This window comes from Balaenoptera musculus, chromosome 6 (assembly GCF_009873245.2).
Source record: "Balaenoptera musculus isolate JJ_BM4_2016_0621 chromosome 6, mBalMus1.pri.v3, whole genome shotgun sequence".
Classification (NCBI taxonomy): Eukaryota; Metazoa; Chordata; class Mammalia; order Artiodactyla; family Balaenopteridae; genus Balaenoptera; species Balaenoptera musculus.
This window is the reverse complement of record NC_045790.1, coordinates 107,782,227-107,804,372: the sequence shown is the minus strand read 5'-3', so window position 1 is coordinate 107,804,372 and position 22,146 is coordinate 107,782,227. Positions and strand designations below refer to the sequence as shown.

The 22,146-nt window shown below is 43.4% G+C and overlaps 1 protein-coding gene across 5 annotated transcripts in view; it reads right to left on the bottom strand.

Moving 5' to 3' along the window:
- The window catches only part of RALGPS1 (Ral GEF with PH domain and SH3 binding motif 1), a 287,071-nt gene that overhangs the window by 152,276 nt on the left and 112,649 nt on the right, over positions 1-22,146 (bottom strand). For all 5 annotated transcript variants that reach the window (XM_036854415.1, XM_036854412.1, XM_036854416.1 and 2 more), the window contains exon 8: positions 570-696. In XM_036854415.1, the coding sequence (XP_036710310.1) occupies positions 570-696 (127 nt within the window). The remainder of the gene's footprint in view (positions 1-569; positions 697-22,146) is intronic.

Here is a 22,146-nt window from a genome sequence, read left to right as displayed (position 1 = left end):
ATGTTCACGACAGAGTAAACATACAGATTTTATATGCATCCAAATGAATGAAAAGATATGAAGCAAAATAGTGATTATCTCTAGGTGGGACGGCAAATGATACTAATTTTCTTCTCTTCCGAGTTCCTTGCAATAAACATGTATTATTTTTGAATCAGTAAAATCAATAATCATTATAATAATTCTGTTGGAACAAATCTTATATAATATATTAATAATGTCCAGAGAACCAGAAGAGAGGGGTTTGGGCCTGAGTTCCCCCAGTTCAAGAAGATGTGGATAAACCAGTAAGAGTCCTGTGACCCTTCTGAGCTGCAGGCTGGGGAGGCTTGGGATTCACAGATCATTTGTATTAGCAGCAGAATATCCCTTGTTTCAAGACCCTCATCAGGAAATTCCCATCTTCAGGAAGTATCAATAGCCTGTTCTAACCCAAGGAGCCAACCAATCACCTCTTTATCCATGGCCCATGCTGCTTCATGGAAATTTCTCAACTAGAAATTGTAAAAACATCTTATCTGGCAGTGAGCAGATTTCTTAAAAAATAATAATCCAATTCAGACTCCTACCTAGATAGGGAATACTGGGAACCATCTTCAGGCTTCGGATATATTCCCGAGTCCGCTTGTAATTATCTTCTTTAGACATCAGGTAGTCCAATTTCTCAAAGGTGGTCTTGTCTTTTCGATTCAACAGCTGGAGTGAGAAAAAAACAGAGTATGAGAGAGAAGAGAAATAAACCGGAAGAAGCAAAAGATAAAGGATAACTGCAGATGAAAACTAAAAGGAAACGTCCTAAATGGCACGTCTATGATGTGCAGAATCCTGGGCACAACTAAGGATTTTAAGAGGCTGTTTCATGTAGAGATGGAGTGTTTCCAAAGCCCCGACTTTGTCATTTTTCATAGAGTCTCACACTTGGAAGATACCCTCCAAAGCTACCTAGTCCCTTGTTCTAGATGATGCCAGAATCCCCTGCATAGCACCCACCTTCATGGTGCATAGACCCTACAACAGCAAGGAGCTCAGAGAGTAAAGCAAATTGCTCAAGGTCACCCAGAGCTATTTCACAGTCACATCAGGTCTCTCTCCCTGTGTCCACAGAGAGCTTCTTGCTCTCTGCTCAACATCTCTGCCATTGCTGAAGGCCCCGGAAGATCTCACACGCTTCACCTGCGTATGCTGTGCACGTAGCCAGGCCATCTCTCCAATCTGGGCTATCTCCTCCAGATTCCCTGTGGTCTATGGCTGTGTCATATTTACACTGGGTACGGTGTTCTACTCAGAATAAGCCAAACTTATTTTCCATATGCAGTCATCTAAGGGGTGATTTAGTTATGCAAATACAGGATGAGCAGGCACCCACAGCCCAGAGATTAGAGAAGTAAGAGGCTTCATGACTGAGATCTCTGGAATGTAAAGCTGGTCACCAGGGAAGGGATGGCTCAGTGTTCATAAGGAGGTTTCTTGGAAGAAAGAAATAGAAACTGAATCCTGGTTCTCCAGACTTGATGCTAAGGACTCATGCTGTGGTCATCCTGCATGTCCCAAGTCAAGGCCCAGGGCCAGGAAATGGCAGTAAGTCTCCTTGAATAAAATGGCTTTGAGGAAAGGAGTCTACGCTGAGAGCAGGCTTGAAAAAGAGGATCTGGGGAAGGATCAGCCAGAGAGGGCTGGCTTTGGCACAGCATGTGGCTGATGTTGGGAACGCCCAAGTTTAGCTTCCAGGGCCAGTGCCTCTGGGATTTGAGATCCATGGCGGAGCCCAGGAGTATAAATGGAGGTGTGGACCCTAGGCTAGGAGCATCCTTGGTCAAGTGTGGTGTTGAGACCCCATGGTCTGTGCAAGGACCGGGACCAGCAGCCCTGTCACATCAGTCAGACTGAGATAGGCCAGTGGTCAGTAGCTCCATCATACAGCAGAGAGAAGTAGAACAGTGACTGTCCAGCACCAGGGGAAGCTGGTCTTTTGTACTGAAATAGCCCCTTTGGGTTCCTGGGACCCAGGTCTGCAAATTCCAAACTGAGGCCATGTCTGGTGCACCAGGGAACTCAGGCTGCATCGGCCAATTCCTTGATGCTCAGCCTCTGGAGTCACAGGGGGTGCAGCCTCTGGAGTGCACAGGGGGTGCAGCCTAGCTGAGCAATGACAGCTTAAGGACTTCAGAGAGGAGAGGCAAAAGAAAAAGCTGAAAGGAAGGTCCCAGCGCTGAAGAAGTTGGAGAATAAAGAGCAAGCCGGTTTGTTTTTTTTTCCATTGAGAAATTCAGGACGCATCAGGGTGGGGATGCTACCCAGATGCTAGGGATGACGGCTGCGTAACTGGCTTGCTAATTCAAGGCTGTTATTCATCACGTTAACAAATGGACAGGAAATCATGCCATCTCCCATTTGCTGTTTGTAAAGCGCCATAACATACAACTCATCTGATCTTTACAAAGCCCAGGGACGAAAATGGAGCCAGGGTTATTGCCACTATTTCAGGTTCATAATCACAAGGATTAAGTGACTTGTCAGAGTATCCTTGGGGAACTTGATTCAATAGAGGACAAAAATGTATATTATAGCAACATGGTAAGTAAGTAAATAGAGACCAAGAACCCAGACAAACAAGTAAATTATGGGCGAGGGAAGCGTCAAGGAAAGCTGTATAGAGAGAGGCATTTGAAATAAACATTTAAGGATAAGGAATTCACTAAATGAACTACGTATACCCAGACGAGAACCAGATACTCTAGTTGTGAATTGTCGCATTGTAAAGTTGAGCAGGCCCCTCACCCCCTTGGCTGGAAGGTCATCTCTTTATTAATGAAACCTAGAACCCCACCGAATCCTTTGGCAGTCACCCATGTTCATCCAGCAGTCAAACAAATCCCTATGTTATCCTCACACACACTGCAGCTGAGCCATACTGGTGCCCAATGCTCCCTCCACTGGGTCTCTGGACCCAGCTGAGGGACTGCCCTTGTCCCCTGGCATGTTTGGCCTATCTGTCTAGCCTGTCAAGTGCCTCTATGCATGGCACCACAGAGCTGATCAGCAGGACATCTGTGTCCCGACATAGACATGACCAGGCCAACATGATTCGAGCCCTGGAGGATGTCCCTACAAATCACCCTGCAGATTGACCTCAAACCAACAACTGGGGTTCTTTAGTGGAGTGGGACAACCAAAGGCAGCCACATTTGCATGCTTCCTAAATTTAAAACCAGGCTCCTCCAGGCCACACCTCTTTCTGTTAACCTTTTCCCTACACACATACTTCCTACCCACCCTCCATCCCTGCCTACACACACTCACACATACATTCAGAAGGGCTGGGACTGGTTAACTACGCTCATCTGCTCCATTCTGTGCCCACAAGCGAGATCCAGGATGGCTTCAGATTCCTCAGTAGGAATGCACAGGATGCTAGAAGACATGAAAAAAGCTCAGAACATCTATCTCCCATGCAAGCATTTGAATACTACTTGAGAACTTCCCCCAGCAAAATGGAAAGAATAAACCAAGTACAGGAAGATATGGGATATAGGAAACAGTGGACCCAGTCCAGCAGTAGTAAAGGGAGATGACAGATGAACAGCAAGACTCAAGAATGACTGGTCTACATCTATCAAGCCCAGAAGAGATGTCTCCAGAGAAAGAGAAGTCTTGATAGAAAACCTGACAGAACAGCACGTTTGTGGGGAGGGATGGATATATTTATTACGTATAATAAAAATAAAATTAAATAAAATAAAGATTTTTATATATAATATCTAAAAATCTGGTAAGATATTATATAATATTATATATGTTTATGTGTGTATTTACATATACATATAAAATATCTGGTAGATAAGTGGTAGCTAGAGTAAGAATTTTCCCTTAAAAGACACTTAGAGGGACTTCCCCAGTGGCACAGTGGTTAAGAATCTGCCTGCCCATGCAAGGGATACGGGTTCAAACCCTGGTCCAGGAAGATCCCACATGCCGCGGAACAACTAAGCCCGTGCACCACAACTACTGAGCCTATGCTCTAGAGCCCGCGAGCCACAACTACTGAAGCCCACGTGCCTAGAGCCTGTGCCCTGCAACAAGACAAGCCACTGCAGTGAGAAGCCCGCGCACCACAACGAAGAGTAGCCCCCGCTCTCCACAACTAGAGAAAGCCCACGCGCAGCAACAAAGACCCAATGCAGCCAAAAAAAATTAATTAATTAAAAAAAAAAAAAAAGAGAGAGAGATCTAGAAATGCCAGGGAAAAACAACAGGTATTCCAGAAAAGACATGTTATTCATAGTTAACCACTTGACTATACAGAGAACCATATTTGCACATTCCTAATAATTAAAACATGAATACTCATTTAATAAAAGGGATTTAACCATAGTAACATGAGTGTTTTTGAAGAATGAGGAAAGGTGGTTCAGGAAAACTAAACCAACATCCATCATACAAAGAAGTCACCACATACTGTCTAAAGTGAGTGGATCGAGAAATTGTAGCAAAAACTCATTGATGGAAACGTGGCAGAAATTACCAGAAGAAACCACTAAATAACTCTGAGTGTCTGCCTCTGGGGGAATGAATGGGGTACGGAGAGACAAAGCAATGAGTGTTAGTTGTTTCACTAAGACTTTCAGTACTTAGTGATTTTTAAAATTCATGTGCATGTATTATGCTGAAAAAATTCTTTTAAGAATTTTATATAATTGTTTATTATAATATTTTAAGTTAATTTTTTAAATATAGAATTTGTTTATTCAAAAAATAACAGCATTTACTTATACATGTTTTAAACTCTTATTACAAGTAGAGCCATAAACTGAAAACCTCATGTGAAATGAGGGTCCTTTAGATTTTAGAGTTTACAGGAAGCCTCAGGAAGAAACCATCAGAACTACATGCAAGAAAACAAATTATCTGCCTACCTAAGTCAAACAGATACTAAAAGCATTCATGTTCAGGAAAAGAGGTAAGGAAATAAGATTAAGGAAAAGTTCACTAAATACAACAGGCAACTTCACTTCTAGTAAAGTTTAGAAGTATTGGGCCACCCTGAGATTTCCCTTCCATAATATTTATTACGATTGTGATTATCTGTACGATTATATCTGTGTTTCCCTCAGCAAATGAAGACTCCCATGAAGGCGGTGACCATGCTGGTTGTATTCACTCCACTATTCCCTGCAACTGGTATGGTTCCTGACACAGAGAAAACACTGCCTAAAGATTTGTTGAACAAAAGAATGAGAAACCTAACAATGACAATTTAAAAATTCAACTCCTTGGAAATTTTTGAACACTCCAATAATTCTTGGGTAAAAGAAGAAATAAAAGCCAAGGTAATGGACTGTTTACAAACCATAAACATATAGAACGTATAGATCACTATATGTTAAACTATGTGATGAGGCCAAAACTGTACTGAGAGGAAAAACGCATGGTTTTTAACTCTTATATAATTAAACAGTAAGAATATAAATGAACTTAACATTCAACTCAAGAAACTAGGAAACCTGGGGGGGGGAGGTGGGAGTAGGAGAAATTGATTAATAGATAAAATTAGGAATTATGTTTTTAAAAATATATAACTAAACATCAAACCTATAGGGGGCTTCCCTGGTGGCGCAGTGGTTGAGAATCTGCCTGCCAATGCAGGGGACACGGGTTCGAGCCCTGGTCTGGGAGGATCCCACATGCCGCGGGGTGACTGGGCCCGTGAGCCACAACTGCTGAGCCTGAGCGTCTGGAGCCTCTGCTCCGCAACAGGAGAGGCCGCGATAGTGAGAGGCCCGCGCACCGCAATGAAGAGTGGCCCCCACTCGCCACAACTGGAGAAGGCCCTCGCACAGAAACGAAGACCCAACACAGCCAAAAATAAAAATAATAAATAAATAATAAAAATTAAAAATTTAAAAAAAAAAACAAAACCTATAGACATGATAACTAAACCCAAGAACTAAATTTTATAAAAATCACAATAAAACAGGTAAAATCTCTATTAAGTAAGGCAAAATGCAAAAATATACATTAGGATTGAGAAAGGGGCAAAACCATATATGCAAAGTGAACTAAAATTACAAGGTAAAAATAAAATCCCTGAATATTGATTTTAAATAATTTTCATGGTGGCAAGTATCAGCTGCAAGGGATAAATGGGACTCATAAACCACAGGGTCAAATGCCACGAAAATCACAAGTCTTGGTCAAACACCTGAAGAAGCAGGTTGCTTTTGGAAATTTCCCTTATCATGCTCTGAGAGCCTGTATGTGGCACTCATACTTGACTAATGATGAAAAATTCCCTTCTTCTGGTAAATAGTTCAAAACAGGAAGCTGTCTCCATAGAAGAAAAAAAAAAAGGCCCTCCAAATCTACTTTATGAGGACGTTGGTATCTTGTTCCCTTGCCTTGAGAGAATAACATTTCTTGATATGTGGAAATGTTTTTCAACAAAATAACATTTCTTGATACGTGGAAATGCTTTTCAATGAAGAACCTGTTGCTTCAAATATGTTAAAACTGGCTCAAAATTCTATTTTAATTCCAGTGTCTACTGTTGGTATGGAAAGAATTTTTAGTGCTGTGGATAATCTATGGACCAATGGATTCAACAGACTGAGTATGGAATGAAACTAGGGTGCTTTAAAAAAAGCAATTTTTACCTCTTTAGATACAAACTATTGGTTTCTGAAGAGTAAACTACAGAGTCATATATCTAATGTAAAATATTAGATGCAATGGAGACTGTTGTAAGTAACATAAGAGAAAATTATGACTTTGAAATTTAGTAAGTGTCCCGGCTAGCTGTCCATATCTGTCTTTGACTAAGGCTGTTTTCAACTCTGGACAGATAGATGTTAACCTGTAGAAAATGTAGTAATGCAAATAACTCCAGCCCATCTAAAGGCATATGATGTCTCATGGAATCCCACTGATTATCACCCTGGGAAAACTGACTAATCTTCTATCCATTTTAAAGATTATGTCAGCATTCTTTACCTGACCATAAAAGTGCAGTAGTCTCAGTTCTCTTGGAATACAGTTGTAATATCTTACTGGTTCTCATACTAATTAATGAGTTAAATAAAATATTTGACAAGTATTCATTTATACTTGTATGAGTCATGATTTTATCTTTTAAAAAATTATTAACAGTTTATATACACATATACACATACATACATTCACATGCATACATGTGAATTATCTTGTAGGACAATGCATTATCTTGTAGGACAATTTTAATCAAGTATTTCCAGTAATTTTGCTAATTAAAAAAAAAATCTGCTCATGGCAACCCCAGGAGACATTCCCTCAAAGCCCCGAGAGTAGGGCCAGGAGGATGTGATTGGTCCTTGAACGGAAGTTTACCAAGGGCCCATCCTGGGTCCAGAGTTGGTCTGTGTGAGTGAGGAGCCAGGTACCCAATGTACACCCCCATTTGTTCAACCTGGCTGAGCCATGGGAAAGGCTGGCTAAGGCAAGGAAGGGTCAGAAACACTATGAGAGTGCTCTGGAAGGAGAGAACAAACTCCATTATGGGAAGGAGGAACCAGGAAGAGGTGGTCATGGAAACGAGTCTTTAAGGATTTCAACCAGCAGAAATGGGGCTGGAGAGGCTCCAGAAGCCAAAGAACGCACGAGCAGTGGCCTGGAGGTAGGAACACACAGGGATGCTTAAGGGAGCAGTAGTTTGGCAGAAATGCAGGCAAGTGCTGCCTTGTACAAGACTGGAAGGTGAGAGAGAGATGGAAACTCCCCATTTGGCAAAGTTTTTTTTTAATAGATGTTTATTGGAGTATACTTGCTTCACAATACTGTGTTAGTTTCTGTTGCACAACAAAGCAAATCAGCCATATGCATACACATGTCCCCATATCCCCTCCCTCTTGAGCCTCTCTCCCATCCTCCCTATCCCACCCCTCTAGGGCATCGCAAAGCACTGAGCCGATCTTCCTGTGCTATGCTGCTGCTTCCCACCAGCCAACTATTTTACATTCGGTAGTGTATATATGTCGATGCTACTCTCACTTCGTCCCAGCTTTGCCCTCCCACCCCATGTCCTCAAGTCCATTTTCTATGTCTACCTCTTTATTCCTGCCCTGCAACTAGGTTCATCAGTATCATTTTTTTTTTTTTAGATTCCATATATATGTGTTCGCATACAGTATTTGTTTTTCTCTTTCTGACTTACTTCACTCTGTATGACAGACTCTAGGTCCATCCACCTCACTACAGATAACTCAATTTCGTTTCTTTTTATGGCTGAGTAATATTCCATTGTATATATGTGCCACATCTTCTTTATCCATTCATCTGTCGATGGACATTTAGGTTGGTTCCATGTCCTGGCTATTGTAAATAGTGCTGCAATGAACACTGTGGTGCATGCCTCTTTTTGAATTATGGTTTTCTCAGGGTATATGCCCAGTAGTGGGATTGCTGCATCATACGGTAGTTCTATTTTTAGTTTTTTAAGGAGCCTCCATACTGTTTTCCATAGTGGTTGTATCAATTTACATTCCCACCAACAGTGCAGGAGGATTCCCTTTCACCACACCCTTTCCAGCATTTATTGTTTCTAGATTTTTTGATAATGGCCATTCTGACTGGCATGAGGTGATACCTCATTGTAGTTTTGATTTGCATTTCTCTAATAATTAGTGATGTTGAGCATCTTTTCATGTGCCTCTTGGCCATCTGTATGTCTTCCTTGGTGAAATGTCTATTTAGGTCTTCTGCCCATTTTTTAACTGGATTGTTTGTTCTTTTTGACATTGAGCTCCATGAGCTGTTCGTATATTTTGGAGATTAATCCTTTGTCTGTTGTTTCATTGGCAAATATTTTCTCCCATTCTGAGGGTTGTCTTTTTGTCTTGTTTATGGTTTCCCTTGTTGTGAAAAAGCTTTTAAGTTTAATTAAGTCCCATTTGTTTATTTTTGTTTTTATTTCCGTTACTCTAGGAGGTGGCTCAAAAAAGATCTTGCTGTGGTCTATATCAAAGAGTGTTTTTTCCTATGTTTTCCTCTAAGAGTTTTATAGTGCCTGGTGTTACATTTAAGTCTTTAATCCATTTGGAGTTTATTTTGGTGTATGGTGTTAGGTAGTGTTCTAATTTCATTCTTTTATATGTAGCTGTCCAGTTTCCCCAGCACCACTTATTGAAGAGGCTGTCTTTTCTCCATTGTTTGTCCTTGCCTCCTTTGTCGTAAATTAGGTGCCCATATGTGTGTGGGTTTATCTCTGGGCATTCTACCTTGTACCATTGATCTATATTTCTGTTTTTGTTCCAGTACCATACTGTCTTGATTACTGTAGCTTTGCGGTACAGTTTGAAGTCAGGGAGTCTGATTCCTCCAGCTCCGTTTTTCTTTCTCAGGATTGCTTTGGCTATTGGGGGTCTTTTGGGTTTCCATACAAATTGTAAAATTTTTTGTTCTAATTCTGTGAAGAATGCCATTGGTAGTTTGATAGGGATTGCATTGAATCTGTAGATTGCTTTGGGTAGTATAGTCATTTTCACAATATTGATTCTTCCAATCCAAGAACATGGTATATTTCTCCATCTGTTTCTGTCATCTTTAATTTCTTTCATCAGTGTCTTATAGTTTTCTGAGTACAAGTCTTTCACCTCCTTCGGCAGGTTTATTCCTAGGTATTTTATTCTTTTTGTTGCAGTGGTAAATGGGAGTGTTTCCTTAATGTCTCTTTCTGATTTTTCACTGTTGGTGTATAGGAATGCCAGAGATTTCTGTGCATTAATTTTGTATCCTGCAACCTTACCAAATTCATTGATTAGTTCTAGTAGTTTTCTGGTGGCATCCTTAGGATTTTCTATGTATAGTATCATGTCAACAGCAAACAGTGACAGTTTTACTTCTTCTTTTCCAATTTGTATTCTTTTTATTTCTTTTTCTTCTCTGATTGCTGTGGCTAGGACTTCCAAAACTATGTTGAATAAGAGTGGCGAGAGTGGACATCCTTGTCTTGTTCCTGATCTTGTGGAAATGCTTTCAGTTTTTCACCATTGAGTACGATGCTTGCTGTGGGTTTGTCATATATGGCCTTTATTATGTTGAGGTAGGTTCCCTCTATGCCCACTTCCTGGAGAGTTTTTATCATAAATGGGTGTTGAATTTTGTCAAAAGCTTTTTCTGCATCTATTGAGATGATCATATGGTTTTTATTCCTTAATTTATTAATGTGGTGTATCACACTGATTGATTTGCGTATGAAGAATCCTTGCATCCCTGGGATAAATCCCACTTAATCATGGTGTATGATCCTTTTAATGTGCTGTTGGATCCTGTCTGCTAGTATGTTGTTCAGGATTTTTGCATCTATGTTTTTCAGGGATATTGGTTTATAATTTTCTTTTTTTGTGATATCTTTTTCTGGTTTGGGTATCAGGGAGATGATGGCTTTGTAGAATGAATTTGGGAGTGTTTCTCCCTCTGCAATTTTTTGGAAGAGTTTGAGAAGGATGGGTGCTAGCTCTTCTCTAAATGTTTGATAGAATTCGCCTGTGAAGACATCTGGTCCTGGACTTTTGTTTGCTGCAAGAGTTTTAATTACGGTTTCAATTTCATTACTTGTGATTGATAGGTCTGTTTATATTTTCTAATTCTTCCCGGTTCAGTCTTGGAAAATTGTACCTTTCCAAGAATTTGCCCACTTCTTCGTGGCTGTCCATTCTATTGGCATATAGTTGTTTGTAGTAGTCTCTTATAATCCTTTGTATTTCTGCAGTGTCAGTTGTGATTTCTCCTTTTTCATTCCTAATTTTATTGATTCGCGTCTTCCCCTTTTTCTTGATGAGTCTGGCTAAGGGTTTATCAATTTAGTTTATATTCTCAAAGAACCAGCTTTTAGTTTTATTGATCTTTGCTATTGTTTTCTTCATTTCTATTTCATTTATTTCTGCTCTGATCTTTATGATTTCTTTCCTTCTACTGACTTTGGGTTTTCTTTGTTCTTCTTTCTCTAGTTGTTTTAAGTGTAGGTTTAGATTGTTTATTTGAGATTTTTCTTGTTTCTTGAGGTGAGATTGTATTGCTATAAACTTCCCTCTTAGAACTGCTCTTGCTGCATCCCATAGGTTTTAGGTCATCGTGTTTTCATTGTCATTTGTTTCTATGTACTTTTATATTTCTTCTTTGATTTCTTCAGTGATCTCTTGGTTATTTAGTAGTGCACTGTTTAGCCTCCATGTGTTTGTGTTTTTTACGTTTTTTTCCCTGTAATTGATTTCCAGTCTCACAGCATTGTGGTCAGAAAAGATGCTTGATACGATTTCAATTTTCTTAAATTTTCTGAGGCTTGATTTGTGACCCAAGATGTGAGCTATCCTGGAGAATGTTCCATTTGCCCTTGAGAAGAAAGTGTGTTCTGCCACTTTCGGGTCGAATGTTCTATAAATATCAATTAGATCTATCTGGTCTATTGTGTCATTTAAAGCTTGTGTTTCCTTATTTATTTTCTGTTTGGATGATCTGTCCATTGGTGTAAGTGGGGTGTTGAAGTCCCCTACTATTATTGTGTTACTGTTGATTTCTCCTTTCATGGTTGTTAGCATTTGCCTTATGTATTGACTCCTATGCTGGGTGTATAAACATTTATAATTGTTATACCTTCTTCTTGGTTTGATCCTTTGATCATTATGTAGTGTCCTTCCTTGTCTCTTGTAACATTCTTTATTTTAAAGTCTATTTTATCTGATACAAGTATTGCTACTCCAACTTTCTTTTGATTTCCATTTGCATAGAATATCTTTTTCCATCCCTTCACTTTCAGTCTGTATGTGTCCCTAGGTCTGAAGTGGGTGTCTTGTAGACAGCATATATATGGGTCTTGTTTTTGTATCCATTCAGCCAGTCTGTGTCTTTTGGTTGGGGCATTTAATCCATTTACATTCAAGGTTATTATCGATATGTATGTTCCTATTACCATTTTCTTAATTGTTTTGGGTTTGTTTTGTGGGTCTTTTCCTTCTCTTGTGTTTCCCATCTAGAGAAGTTCCTTTAGCATTTGTTGTAAAGCTGGTTTGGTGGTGCTGAATTCTCTTAGCTTTTGCTTGTCTGAAAAGCTTTTGACTTCTCCATCGAATCTGAATGAGATCCTTGCTGGGTAGAGTAATCTTGGTTGTAGGTTCTTCTCTTTCATCACTTTAAGTATATCCTGCCACTCCCTTCTGGCCTGCAGAGTTTCTGCTGAAAAATCAGGTCATAACCTTATGGGGATTCCTTTGTATGTTATTTTTTGTTTTTCCCTTGCTGCTTTTAATATTTTTTCTTTGAATTTAATTTTTGTTGGTTTGATTAATATGTGTCTTGGTGTGTTTTTCCTAGGGTTTATCCTGTATGGGACTCTCTGTGCTTCCTGGACTTGGGTGACTATTTCCTTTCCCATGTTAGGGAAGTTTTCTACTATAATCTCTTCAAATATTTTCTCAGACCCTTTCTTTTTCCTCAGACCCCTATAATTCAAATGTTGGTGCGTTTAGTGTTGTCCCAGTGGTCTCTGAGATTGTCTTCAATTCTTTTCATTCTTTTTTCTTTATTCTGCTCCTCGGCAGTTATTTCCACCATTTTGTCTTCCAGCTCACTTATTCGTTCTTCTGCCTCAGTTATTCTGTTATTGATTCCTTCTAGTGTATTTTTCATTTCAGTTATTGTGTTGTTCATCTCTGTTTGTTTGTTCTTTAGTTCTTCTAGATCTCTGTTAAACATTTCTTGTTTTCTCAATCAGTGCCTCCATTCTATTTCCGAGATTCTGGATCATCTTTACTATCATTACTCTGAATTCTTTTTCAGGTAGATTGCCTATTTCCTCTTCATTTATTTGGTCTTGTAGGTTTTTACCTTGCTCCTTCATCTGTGACATGTTTGTTTGCCATCTCTTTTTTTTTTTTTTTTAATGAGTGGGATTGTGTTCTTGTCTTACTGGTTGTTTGGCCTGAGGCTTCTAACACTGGGGTTTGTAGGCTATTGGGTAGAGCTGGGTCTTGGTGCTGAGATGAGGAACTCTGTGAGACCTCACTCCTATGAATATTCCCTGGGGTCTGAGATTCTCTGTTAGTCCAGTGGTTCGGACTTGGAGCTCCCACCGCAGGAGTTTTGGCCTGGCCCCGGGTTCGTGAATCAAGATCCCGCAAGCCACCTGGGGCGGCAAAAAACACAGCAATAACAAAGTAAAAAATAAAATTAGACTAGGAAACTAACATATATGTTAGGAAAAATAGAAAAATAAAAATATAGATGAATCAACAACTGGAAGGTACATCAGTACCACAATAGTAAAACAGAGGAGGAGAGAAAAGAGAAAAAAAAAAGAGTCGGGGAGGCCTTAGCTGTGGAGGGTGGGCCTAAGCAAGGGTGAGGTTTGGGTGGTGGGCGGGGGCAATGCTCAGCACCCACAGGGCTGGAAGAGGCCCTGGGGGCTGTGGGGGTGGGGCTTAGGCTCAAGGAACAGAAGGGGCCCAGGCGTGCCCCCACCCCTGGTCTCAGAGGGCAGGGGACCTCACCTGGGAGCCCAGCAGGCTTCCTGAGGTTGAGTGGGTGGGGCAAACGCCCTCCACTCCTCTCCTGGAGGGCCCCTCCCGCCTGCCTCTCCTGATCTCCCCAGGCTCAGGGGCGCCAATCCTGTCTGGCCTCCACTTCTCCTCCCCCCTCAGTCCCCCTATATCCTACCGGTTCACTTTGGGGTTCCTCCCATCTCCTTGGGCGTCAGAGTCCCCCACCAGCGGCCAGCAGGTGCCCTAGTTGTGGGGAGACACTAACTCCACGTCTTCCCACATGGCCACCTTGACCTGGCAAAGTATGTTTTTGACTTGGCCATTCTGCATATTGTGGACATGCGATGACCAATTTGACTGCTTATTCTACTTTTCCGGATATTTCAACTCAACTTGCCAACAGGGTGCCAATCACAAGCAGCTAAGCATGAACAGTGAATACTAACCAAAGGGGAAAGAATGAGTTGATTGTGGCTGTGTTTGAACAGGAAATTCCTCTGGCCAACTCTTGCGTCTCTTCCGCACGTGACTTGGGGTTCTGGGTTGCTATGTTGCTGGTGGCAGCAGATGCTCCACTGGCCACAGCTGAAAGGTTTATGGTTTGTTTTTTAGGGTCAGGAAGTAGGTGTGAAGTAGGTATGAAACCTTTTGATATTTGCTGCCATTGCCAAAATGCCTCTACTATGTCCTTTGTACTCTGCAAGAATCTCCCTACCCAAGGGCTTTTGCCAAGTGCCACATTCCCAAATGCAAGTTTTCCTCAAAAACATCCATCGAGACAAACCAAAAACCCTCTCTCTCATCCAAGCTCGGTATCTTCCCTAACTCTAAGGGATCGCTGAAATCCAGGGTTAAAAATCCAAATGACAGTTTAAAATAGACTGACAAAATATTCATTATTATAAAACTAGAGGTAGTGTAATGAATGTTAAAATGATGGATTAAAAAGAGCAGCAGCAAAATGGATATATCATGCATCAAAAAGAATAAAATACCTGGGAATAATTCTACCTAAGGAGGCAAAAAACCTGTACTCTGCAAACTGTAAGACGCTGATGAAAGAAATTGAAGACAATACAAACAGATGGAAAGATATACTGAGTTCTTGGATTGGAAGAATCAATACTGTTAAAATGACCATACAACCCAAGGCAATCTACAGATTCAATGCAATCCCTATCAAATTGCCAATGGCATTTTTCACAGAATTAGAGCAAAAAATTTTTTTAATTTGTATGGAAACAACAAAAGACACCAAATAGGCAAAACAATCTTGGGAAAGAAGAACAAAGCTGGAGGAATCACACTCCCTGACTGCAGACTATACTACAAAGCTACAGTAATCAAAAGAGTATGGTACTGTCACAAAACAGACATACAGAACAGGATAGAAAGCCCAGAAATAAACCCACACACTTATGGGCAATTAATTAATCTATGACAAAGGAGGCAAGAATATACAATAGAGAAAAGACAGTCTCTTCAATAAGTGGTACTGGGAAAACTGGACAGCTACATGTAAAAGAATGAAATTAGAACATTCTCTAACACCATATACAAAAATAAACTCAAAATGGATTAAAGACCTAAATATAAGACTGGATACTATAAAACTCCTAGAGGAAAACAGAGGCAGAACACTCTTTGACATAAATCACTACAATATTTTTTTAGATCCGTCTCCTAGAGTAATGGAAATAAAAACAAAAATAAACAAATGGGACCAAATTAAACTTAAAGCTTTTGCACAGCAAAGGAAACCATAAATGAAATAAAAAGGACTGGGAGAAAATATTTGCAAACAATGTGACTGACAAGGGATTAATTTCCAAAATATACAAACAGCTCATACAGCTTAATATCAAAAAAACAAACAACCCAACCAAAAAATGGGCAGAAGACCTAAATAGACATTTCTCCAAAGAAGACATACAGATGGCCAACAGGCACATGAAAAGATGCTCAATATTGCTAATTATTAGAGAAATGCAAACCAAAACTACAATGAGGTATCACCTCACACCAGTCAGAATGGCCATCATTAAAAAGTCTACAAATAATAAATGCTGGAGAGGGTGTGGAGAAAAGGGAAACCTCCTACACTGTTGGTGGGAATGTAAATTGGTGCAGCCACTTTGGAGAACAGTATGGAGCCTCCTTAAAAAACTAAAAATAGAGTTGCCATATGATCCAGCAATCCTACTCTTGGGCATACACCAGGACAAAACTCTAATTTGAAAAGATACATGCACCCCCTCTGTTCATAGCAGCACTATTTACAATTGCCAAGACAGGGAAGCAACCTAAGTGTCCGTCGACAGATGAATGGACAAAGACGATGTGGTACATATATACAATGGAATACTACTCAGCCATAAAAAGAATGAAATAATGCCAGTTGCAGCAACATGGATGGACCTAGAGATTATCACACTAAGTAAGTCAGACAGAGAAAGACAAATATCATACGATACCACTTCTATGTGGAATCTAAAAAATGACACAAATGAACTTATTTACAAAACAGAAACAGATTCACTGACATGGAAAACATGCTCATGGTTACCAAAGGGGATAGGGCGGTGGGGTTGGGGGGGGAAGAAAAAAAGAAAAAGAAAAAAAGTCTCATAGTGCAATTTCATGTTAACTTGTTCACTAATTATACAATAAAATTGCTGGAAGGACTTCCCTGGTGGCACAGTGGTTAAGAATCCGCCTGCCAATGCAGGGGACACAGGTTCGGGCCCTGGTCAGGGAAGATCCCACATGCCGCGGAGCAACTAAGCCTGTGCGCAACAACTACTGAGCCTGCGTGTCACAACTACTGAAGCCCGTGAGCCTAGAGCCCGTGCTCCACAACAAGAAAAGCCACTGCAGTGAGAAGCCCGCGCACCGCAACGAAGAGTAGACCCCACTTGTCGCAACTAGAGGAAGCCCATGCACAGCAACGAAGACCCAACGCAGCCAAAAATTAATTAATTAATTAATTAATTTTTTAAAAAATAATAAAGTTTTAAAAAATAAATTAAATTGCTGGAATAATTTTTTTAAAAAGAAAAAAAAAAAACGGTTACATCAGAGCGTCCTGTTCTGTAGGAGTGGTGAGTACAGACACACCCCCAGCCCAGCAAAGGGTGGGGGAGTGCTAAAAATTGTCCTTAATCAGGGAAGTGAAAACACCAGAGCTATGTCGTAGGGCAATCACTCCATGGGTGGTGTGAGGAAGGCAGTAAGACCAGAAGCAAGGAAACCAGCTAGAAGACGATGATGTTATCAGGTCATAAATCAGAGGGCCTGGCTTACAGTGATGGCAGCCTCTGCCAGCCCATTTGAAAACAGTCTAGAAAAGTTGAAAATAATAATATTAATAACAACAACAACAACAGCGGCAGCAGCCAATACTTATCTAGCCCCCTTAATGTGCCAGGCGTAGTTCTAAACATTTTTTCATATATTTACTCATTTAATCCTTACCATAAGAGGCGGGTCCAAGGCCGAGCCCAGGAGTCCACACTCTTAATCTGCAAGGGACACTGCCCCTCATTTCTTGGCCTGTGGTCCCCATACCAATTCAGGTCGTGTGTACTGAGACCCAACAGCTACCTGAGGTACAGGCTGGGGTGACAGTTTCTCACAGGGACTTTTTCCCTTGGGGCTCCCCCAAGCTGAACAGAGATTTTCTGACGAGGGACACTTGCTGGCTCTCTGATTCCTGTGAGTAGCTGAATTCCAGCCCCCCAAGTGCAGGCATTAGAACCCCAGCCCCCCGCCAGCTGCAAAGGTCTCCACACAGCGCCTTCTCTGAACTCTGCTTGCTGTGCTGACTCTGAGAGCATTCTTTATTTCTAGCACATGGTGACTTCCCTTTCTTGGCTTCTGGTTCAGCTTTGCTTCTTGATTTTTAATTTGGTTTATCTGTGTTTGTGTGTTTGAAGCAGGCAGTTGGGAGGGAGGGGCTTTCCCCCTCATCACCCCGTCTACCATATTGCCTCAAAGTCCAAAATAAGTCTGCTCAGAGAGTCTCCTGGCACTCACGATCACTTCCTGGAAGGAAACTCTGATTTCAGACACGCCAAGGGTGAGCTGTCAAAGGAACACAGGAGCAGAGGGCTCCGTGAGCAGGCACAGGAACGTGGGCCCGGGGCTCCAGAGACAGCTGGGGCGAGAGCGAGGAGGCAGCCACCACCGGGGCACAGAGGACATGGATGAAGCTCTCCAAGCTGGGGAGAGGCCCCACAGGACAGGAATCGGACTGGGGAAGGCGAGAGCTGGGTCAGAGCCTCGCAGCACACTTACAGCCAGTGGGTAAGAGGGACAAAAGCACTCAGGGAGGAGCCAGCTGTCAGAACGGCAGGAAGGGAATAAGCCAAGCAAAGAGAGAGTTTTCAAGAAGGGGGTGACAAAAGTTGTGGCAAAGTCAAGGAAGACGAGGGTGCAAACATCCGCAGAACTCATAATTCTGAGAAGCAGTGCAGGCAGGGCTGCCAAGGAATGACTGGGGTATGAGTAATCGGAGGCTGCAAATGTCAGTTTCCTCTCCCTTCCCTCCCCCACCTCGCCTCCCACCTGAGACAGGCAGCCCATGCCCGTCACCACTTTCTCAACGACATCAGGGGGGCCACTGGGGCCCACATCAGACACAGGGAAGGAGAGGCACTTCCCGCATGAAAGACTAAAATCCAAAATACATGAACGCCACACATCTGCCTTCCTGGGATATTTGCTCAATGACCCTGTGCCCCCAGATGCCTGAAGTGAGAGCCCTGCTCCCAGGAGGGTTCCCCTTCCAGGCCACCACCCTGCAGATCAGGCCGCCTGACCCACCGGCTGTGATTTCCTCCCTGCCAAGTTCTTCAGTTTTCCCTTTGCTGCTACAGATGAGTCAAATTCTCTGGATGAATTCAGTAGGAAAGAGCAAATCATAATAGGAACGTGCACAGAGCAAGCAGAGTGTGTGTGTGCGTGTGTGTATATGTGTACACGTGATGAATAGCATACAACTGTAATTAATGAGCGAATCACCCATACTCCAGGAATTCCATACCCCCAGGTCACTCCTGTATAAGTCAGGCTCCTCTTGGGACCACCCTGATCAGAGAAAAGTTTTCACCCTCTTGCCAGCTGCTCAGGCCCCAAACCTCGGGATCGTCCTCCAGTCACTTCCTTTCTTCATCTCCGACATCCTATCCAGCATAAATCCTGCCACCTCTATCTTCAGAATGCCTCCCCTTTCAGCCTCCTTCTCTCCATGTCCATTGCCACCTCCCAGATGCTAGCCAGCATCACCTCACTCCTGGATTCTGCCCTAACCCTCTAACCCGGCCTCATTTCCACTCTGGCCCCCCTGCAATCCCAATTTGCTATTCAAATAGTAGCAACACTAATTAAAAAAACAAAAAACAAAAGCAACTCTAAAGCAGATCATGTCTGTCTCCTGTTTAAAACCCTTCACTGCCCTCAGAAGAGAACCCAACTCCTCTCTGGGCTGAGCCCTTCCCAGACGGCCCCGCCGCCCGCCCACAGCACCCTCACAATCTCCCCCAGGCCTGCTGCGCTCCAGCCACACTGGCCTTGGAGTTTCTTCCACCGTGGGCTCTGCACTGGCTGTGCCCTCGTCTTGGCGCGGCCGGCTCCCTCTTGTCACTCAGGTCTCAGACAGGCCTTCCCTGCACACCCAGTCAGTCCCTATCGCATCCTCCTCTTTTGGTCTCCGGCATCACTTTTATTCCTATCTGACAGCCCTTGGTTCATGACTTCATGCATTCAACAAACATTTATTGACCACTTCTTGCACCAGCCAGACTAGGCACATGTTTATTCTCCCACAAAAACGTGTCTGTCTCCCCTGGATAACATAAAAGCCCATGAAGACAGGGGCCTTGACCATAGCCTCGGGGCCTGGCATGGAGCAGGCGAGGAGGTAGGTGTTCAATAAGTATCTGATTTGCAGAATGAATAAGAGCCACACAGCACGTGTGCTCAGGAAATCAGAATTGGCCGACAGGACTCCTTGCTTAGGTCTCATGGCTTTGAGGCAGCCAATATTCCAAAGCGGGCCCAGTGCTGGGATAAATCAGACCCTATCTGTGTTTTTCCAGGCCAGCAGAAGGTGACTCCCTCCCTGTTTGTGCATCTAGCCAGCATTTATTATGGGCCTACTATGTGCGAGGTCAGCCTCTGTCCTGTCCCAGCTCACCCAGCCGCTGGTACTCAGCAGCCAGCCATGGACAGGCCGACAGGCTGCCCTGCCTACCAGCTAATGACCAACTGGCCCTCACTGAAGGCCATCCATAGTGAAACCAAGTGGCAGGTCTCTTCCCACACCTGTGACCCCCTTCCATCCAGGTTTCCCAGATATCCAGGGTTTCAATGCAACCCCAGCGACTGCACTCAGGGAGCTGGTCATACACTGTCCCCAGGGGCCTGTGTGCCAGCCTCACTTCTCCAGCCCCACTTCCCAAGCAGTGTGTGTGCCTGCTTTTCCCTGCCCTGTGCCCAGCCTGATTCCAACATCAGGTTCCATCATAGACAAGTCATCCAGCAAATGGCCAAGAACATGGACTATGTGTCCATCAAGGCAAAGCTACATCACATCGGCTCTGGCACTCATCAGCTCCGTGATCTGAGACAGGCCACTACAACTCCTGGAACCTCAGTTTCCTTCTCTGCAAAATGAAGACTATTAAAGTACTGACCTTTGGGGCTGCTACGGCTGGTGTGCCTGCTCCTCCCTGCTCTGCAGGGCCATGAGATTTCACCAGTCCCAGATCAAGGGACAAGTGGGGGGAGGGGAAGCGGCAATTTTTTGGCAGCGTTTCAGTGGCTAATCTCATTACTGGGAAAAGAAGTAGCAAAAGAAGGACACAATTCAGCACAACAAACATATACAATTCAAATGACCAGTGTAAACTCAGTCGTTTGGGATATGGAGAAAAAATCAGACTGCACCAAGAAGGAAGGTGATCAAAGGGGGAGGCAGACCTGTAAACAAAACTGCAGAGTAGATGCCCTGTGTGCTCTGTCACAATAGGTGTAGAGAGAGTGTCAGGAATATAGTGGCATCGTCGATTCTACTGGGCTGGGGGGATTTGGATGAAGGAGAAAGATGGCGAATTTGGCCCCCACCATTTCCCAAGTGCTCTGCACCAACCACTGTCCTTGGACTAACAGGACAGGTGGGTGAAAGGGGAGAGTCTGGTCTGAAACAGGCTGAATGGTGGGTTTACCCAGAACAAACAGCTCCCCACACACGACCTCGGAGACGTCATGCTGAATCCACACGGTGTGTATCACCTCCTCTCTCCCTGACACAGCCTTTGGCAGTTGCCATTCTTATCTCCTAGGATGCTGCATCTCCCCACCTTTTGCCTTGCTAAGTGGCCCTCTGTAACCAAGGAAATAGTCCTGGCTCTCAGCCCTTAGGAGGCAATGGGAGATTTCTCAGAAAAAGAACAGTTGTTGTTGCCCGGGGTCCCCCGTCCTTTGGTGACGCATAACCGCAGTTTCCTGTCCTCTCCGTGGCTCCCGCCAGCTAGATGCCAAAGTCAGCGGCCAATCCCAGGGGACCCGAGGAGCAGCGGAAGCCATGGACTAACCGAGGAGTAAGTGGCCAAAGGGCAGCCTTCAAGGCCTGGCTGCAGCTCTCTGGCTCTCTGGCTGTGTGTCCCCTCCCTGGGGCCCTCCTCTGACTTCCCTTCCCCAGATCCAGGGACAAGCAGGGAGAGGGAAAACAGTTCTTTTCTGGCAACATTTCTGTGGCTAAGCTCATTACCAGAAATTAATGGCAAAAGAAGGGTGCACTTCAGAGGCCAGCAGCCAGGCCAGCAGCAGCCACAGCCAGAACAGAGGCTCAACGGCCTGGGGCAGCACCCAGAGTCTGCTGATCTCACCTTTAAAGCTCCTGTTGGAGCACTGTGTATAGAGGAGACAAAACAATAAACAGGCCCGCTCTCTTGTTTTGACTGACAAGGCATCATGGGAACTGTCCTTGTTGAGCTCCGTGGGGTGTGGTGGGTAAGCGTGGGGACTCCGGAGCCAGACTGCTCCAGTTTGATTCCCGCTCTGCCTCTTAGCTGGGGAACCCTGCATAAGTCATCCCACCTCTCTGTGCCTCCTCTTGACGGTGGGTAGCTGTCAAGAGGAAATGAGGGGACTTCCTGGGCGGCGCAGTGGTTCAGACTCTGCGCTCCCAATGCAGGGGGCCGGGATGTGATCCCTGCTCAGGGAACTAGATCCCACATGCATGCTGCAACTAAGAGTTCACATGCCACAACTAAGGAGCTGGCGAGCTGCAACTAAGGAGCCCGCCCCCGCGACTAAGACCTGGCACAACCAAATAAATAAGTAAATAAATAAATAAATTTATTTTTTTTTTAAAAAGAGGAAATGAGTTAATATAGGGAAAGCTTTTAGAGCAGCGCCTGGCAAATCTGTAAGGAAGAACAGCTGACCCACGTGGCCTGGAAGGGAGTTAGGTGAGGAAGCTCATGCTTTCAAACGGGTCCTGGGTGGATATTTCATTCCAGGCTCTCTGAGGAGCTGTGGGAGATTTATCTTCATTGCAGCAAAGACCCATCAATGGCAGTGATGATTTGGCCACCCTGGCACAGGACTCTGCCGAGCCACATGGAGCAGGCCTGGATGT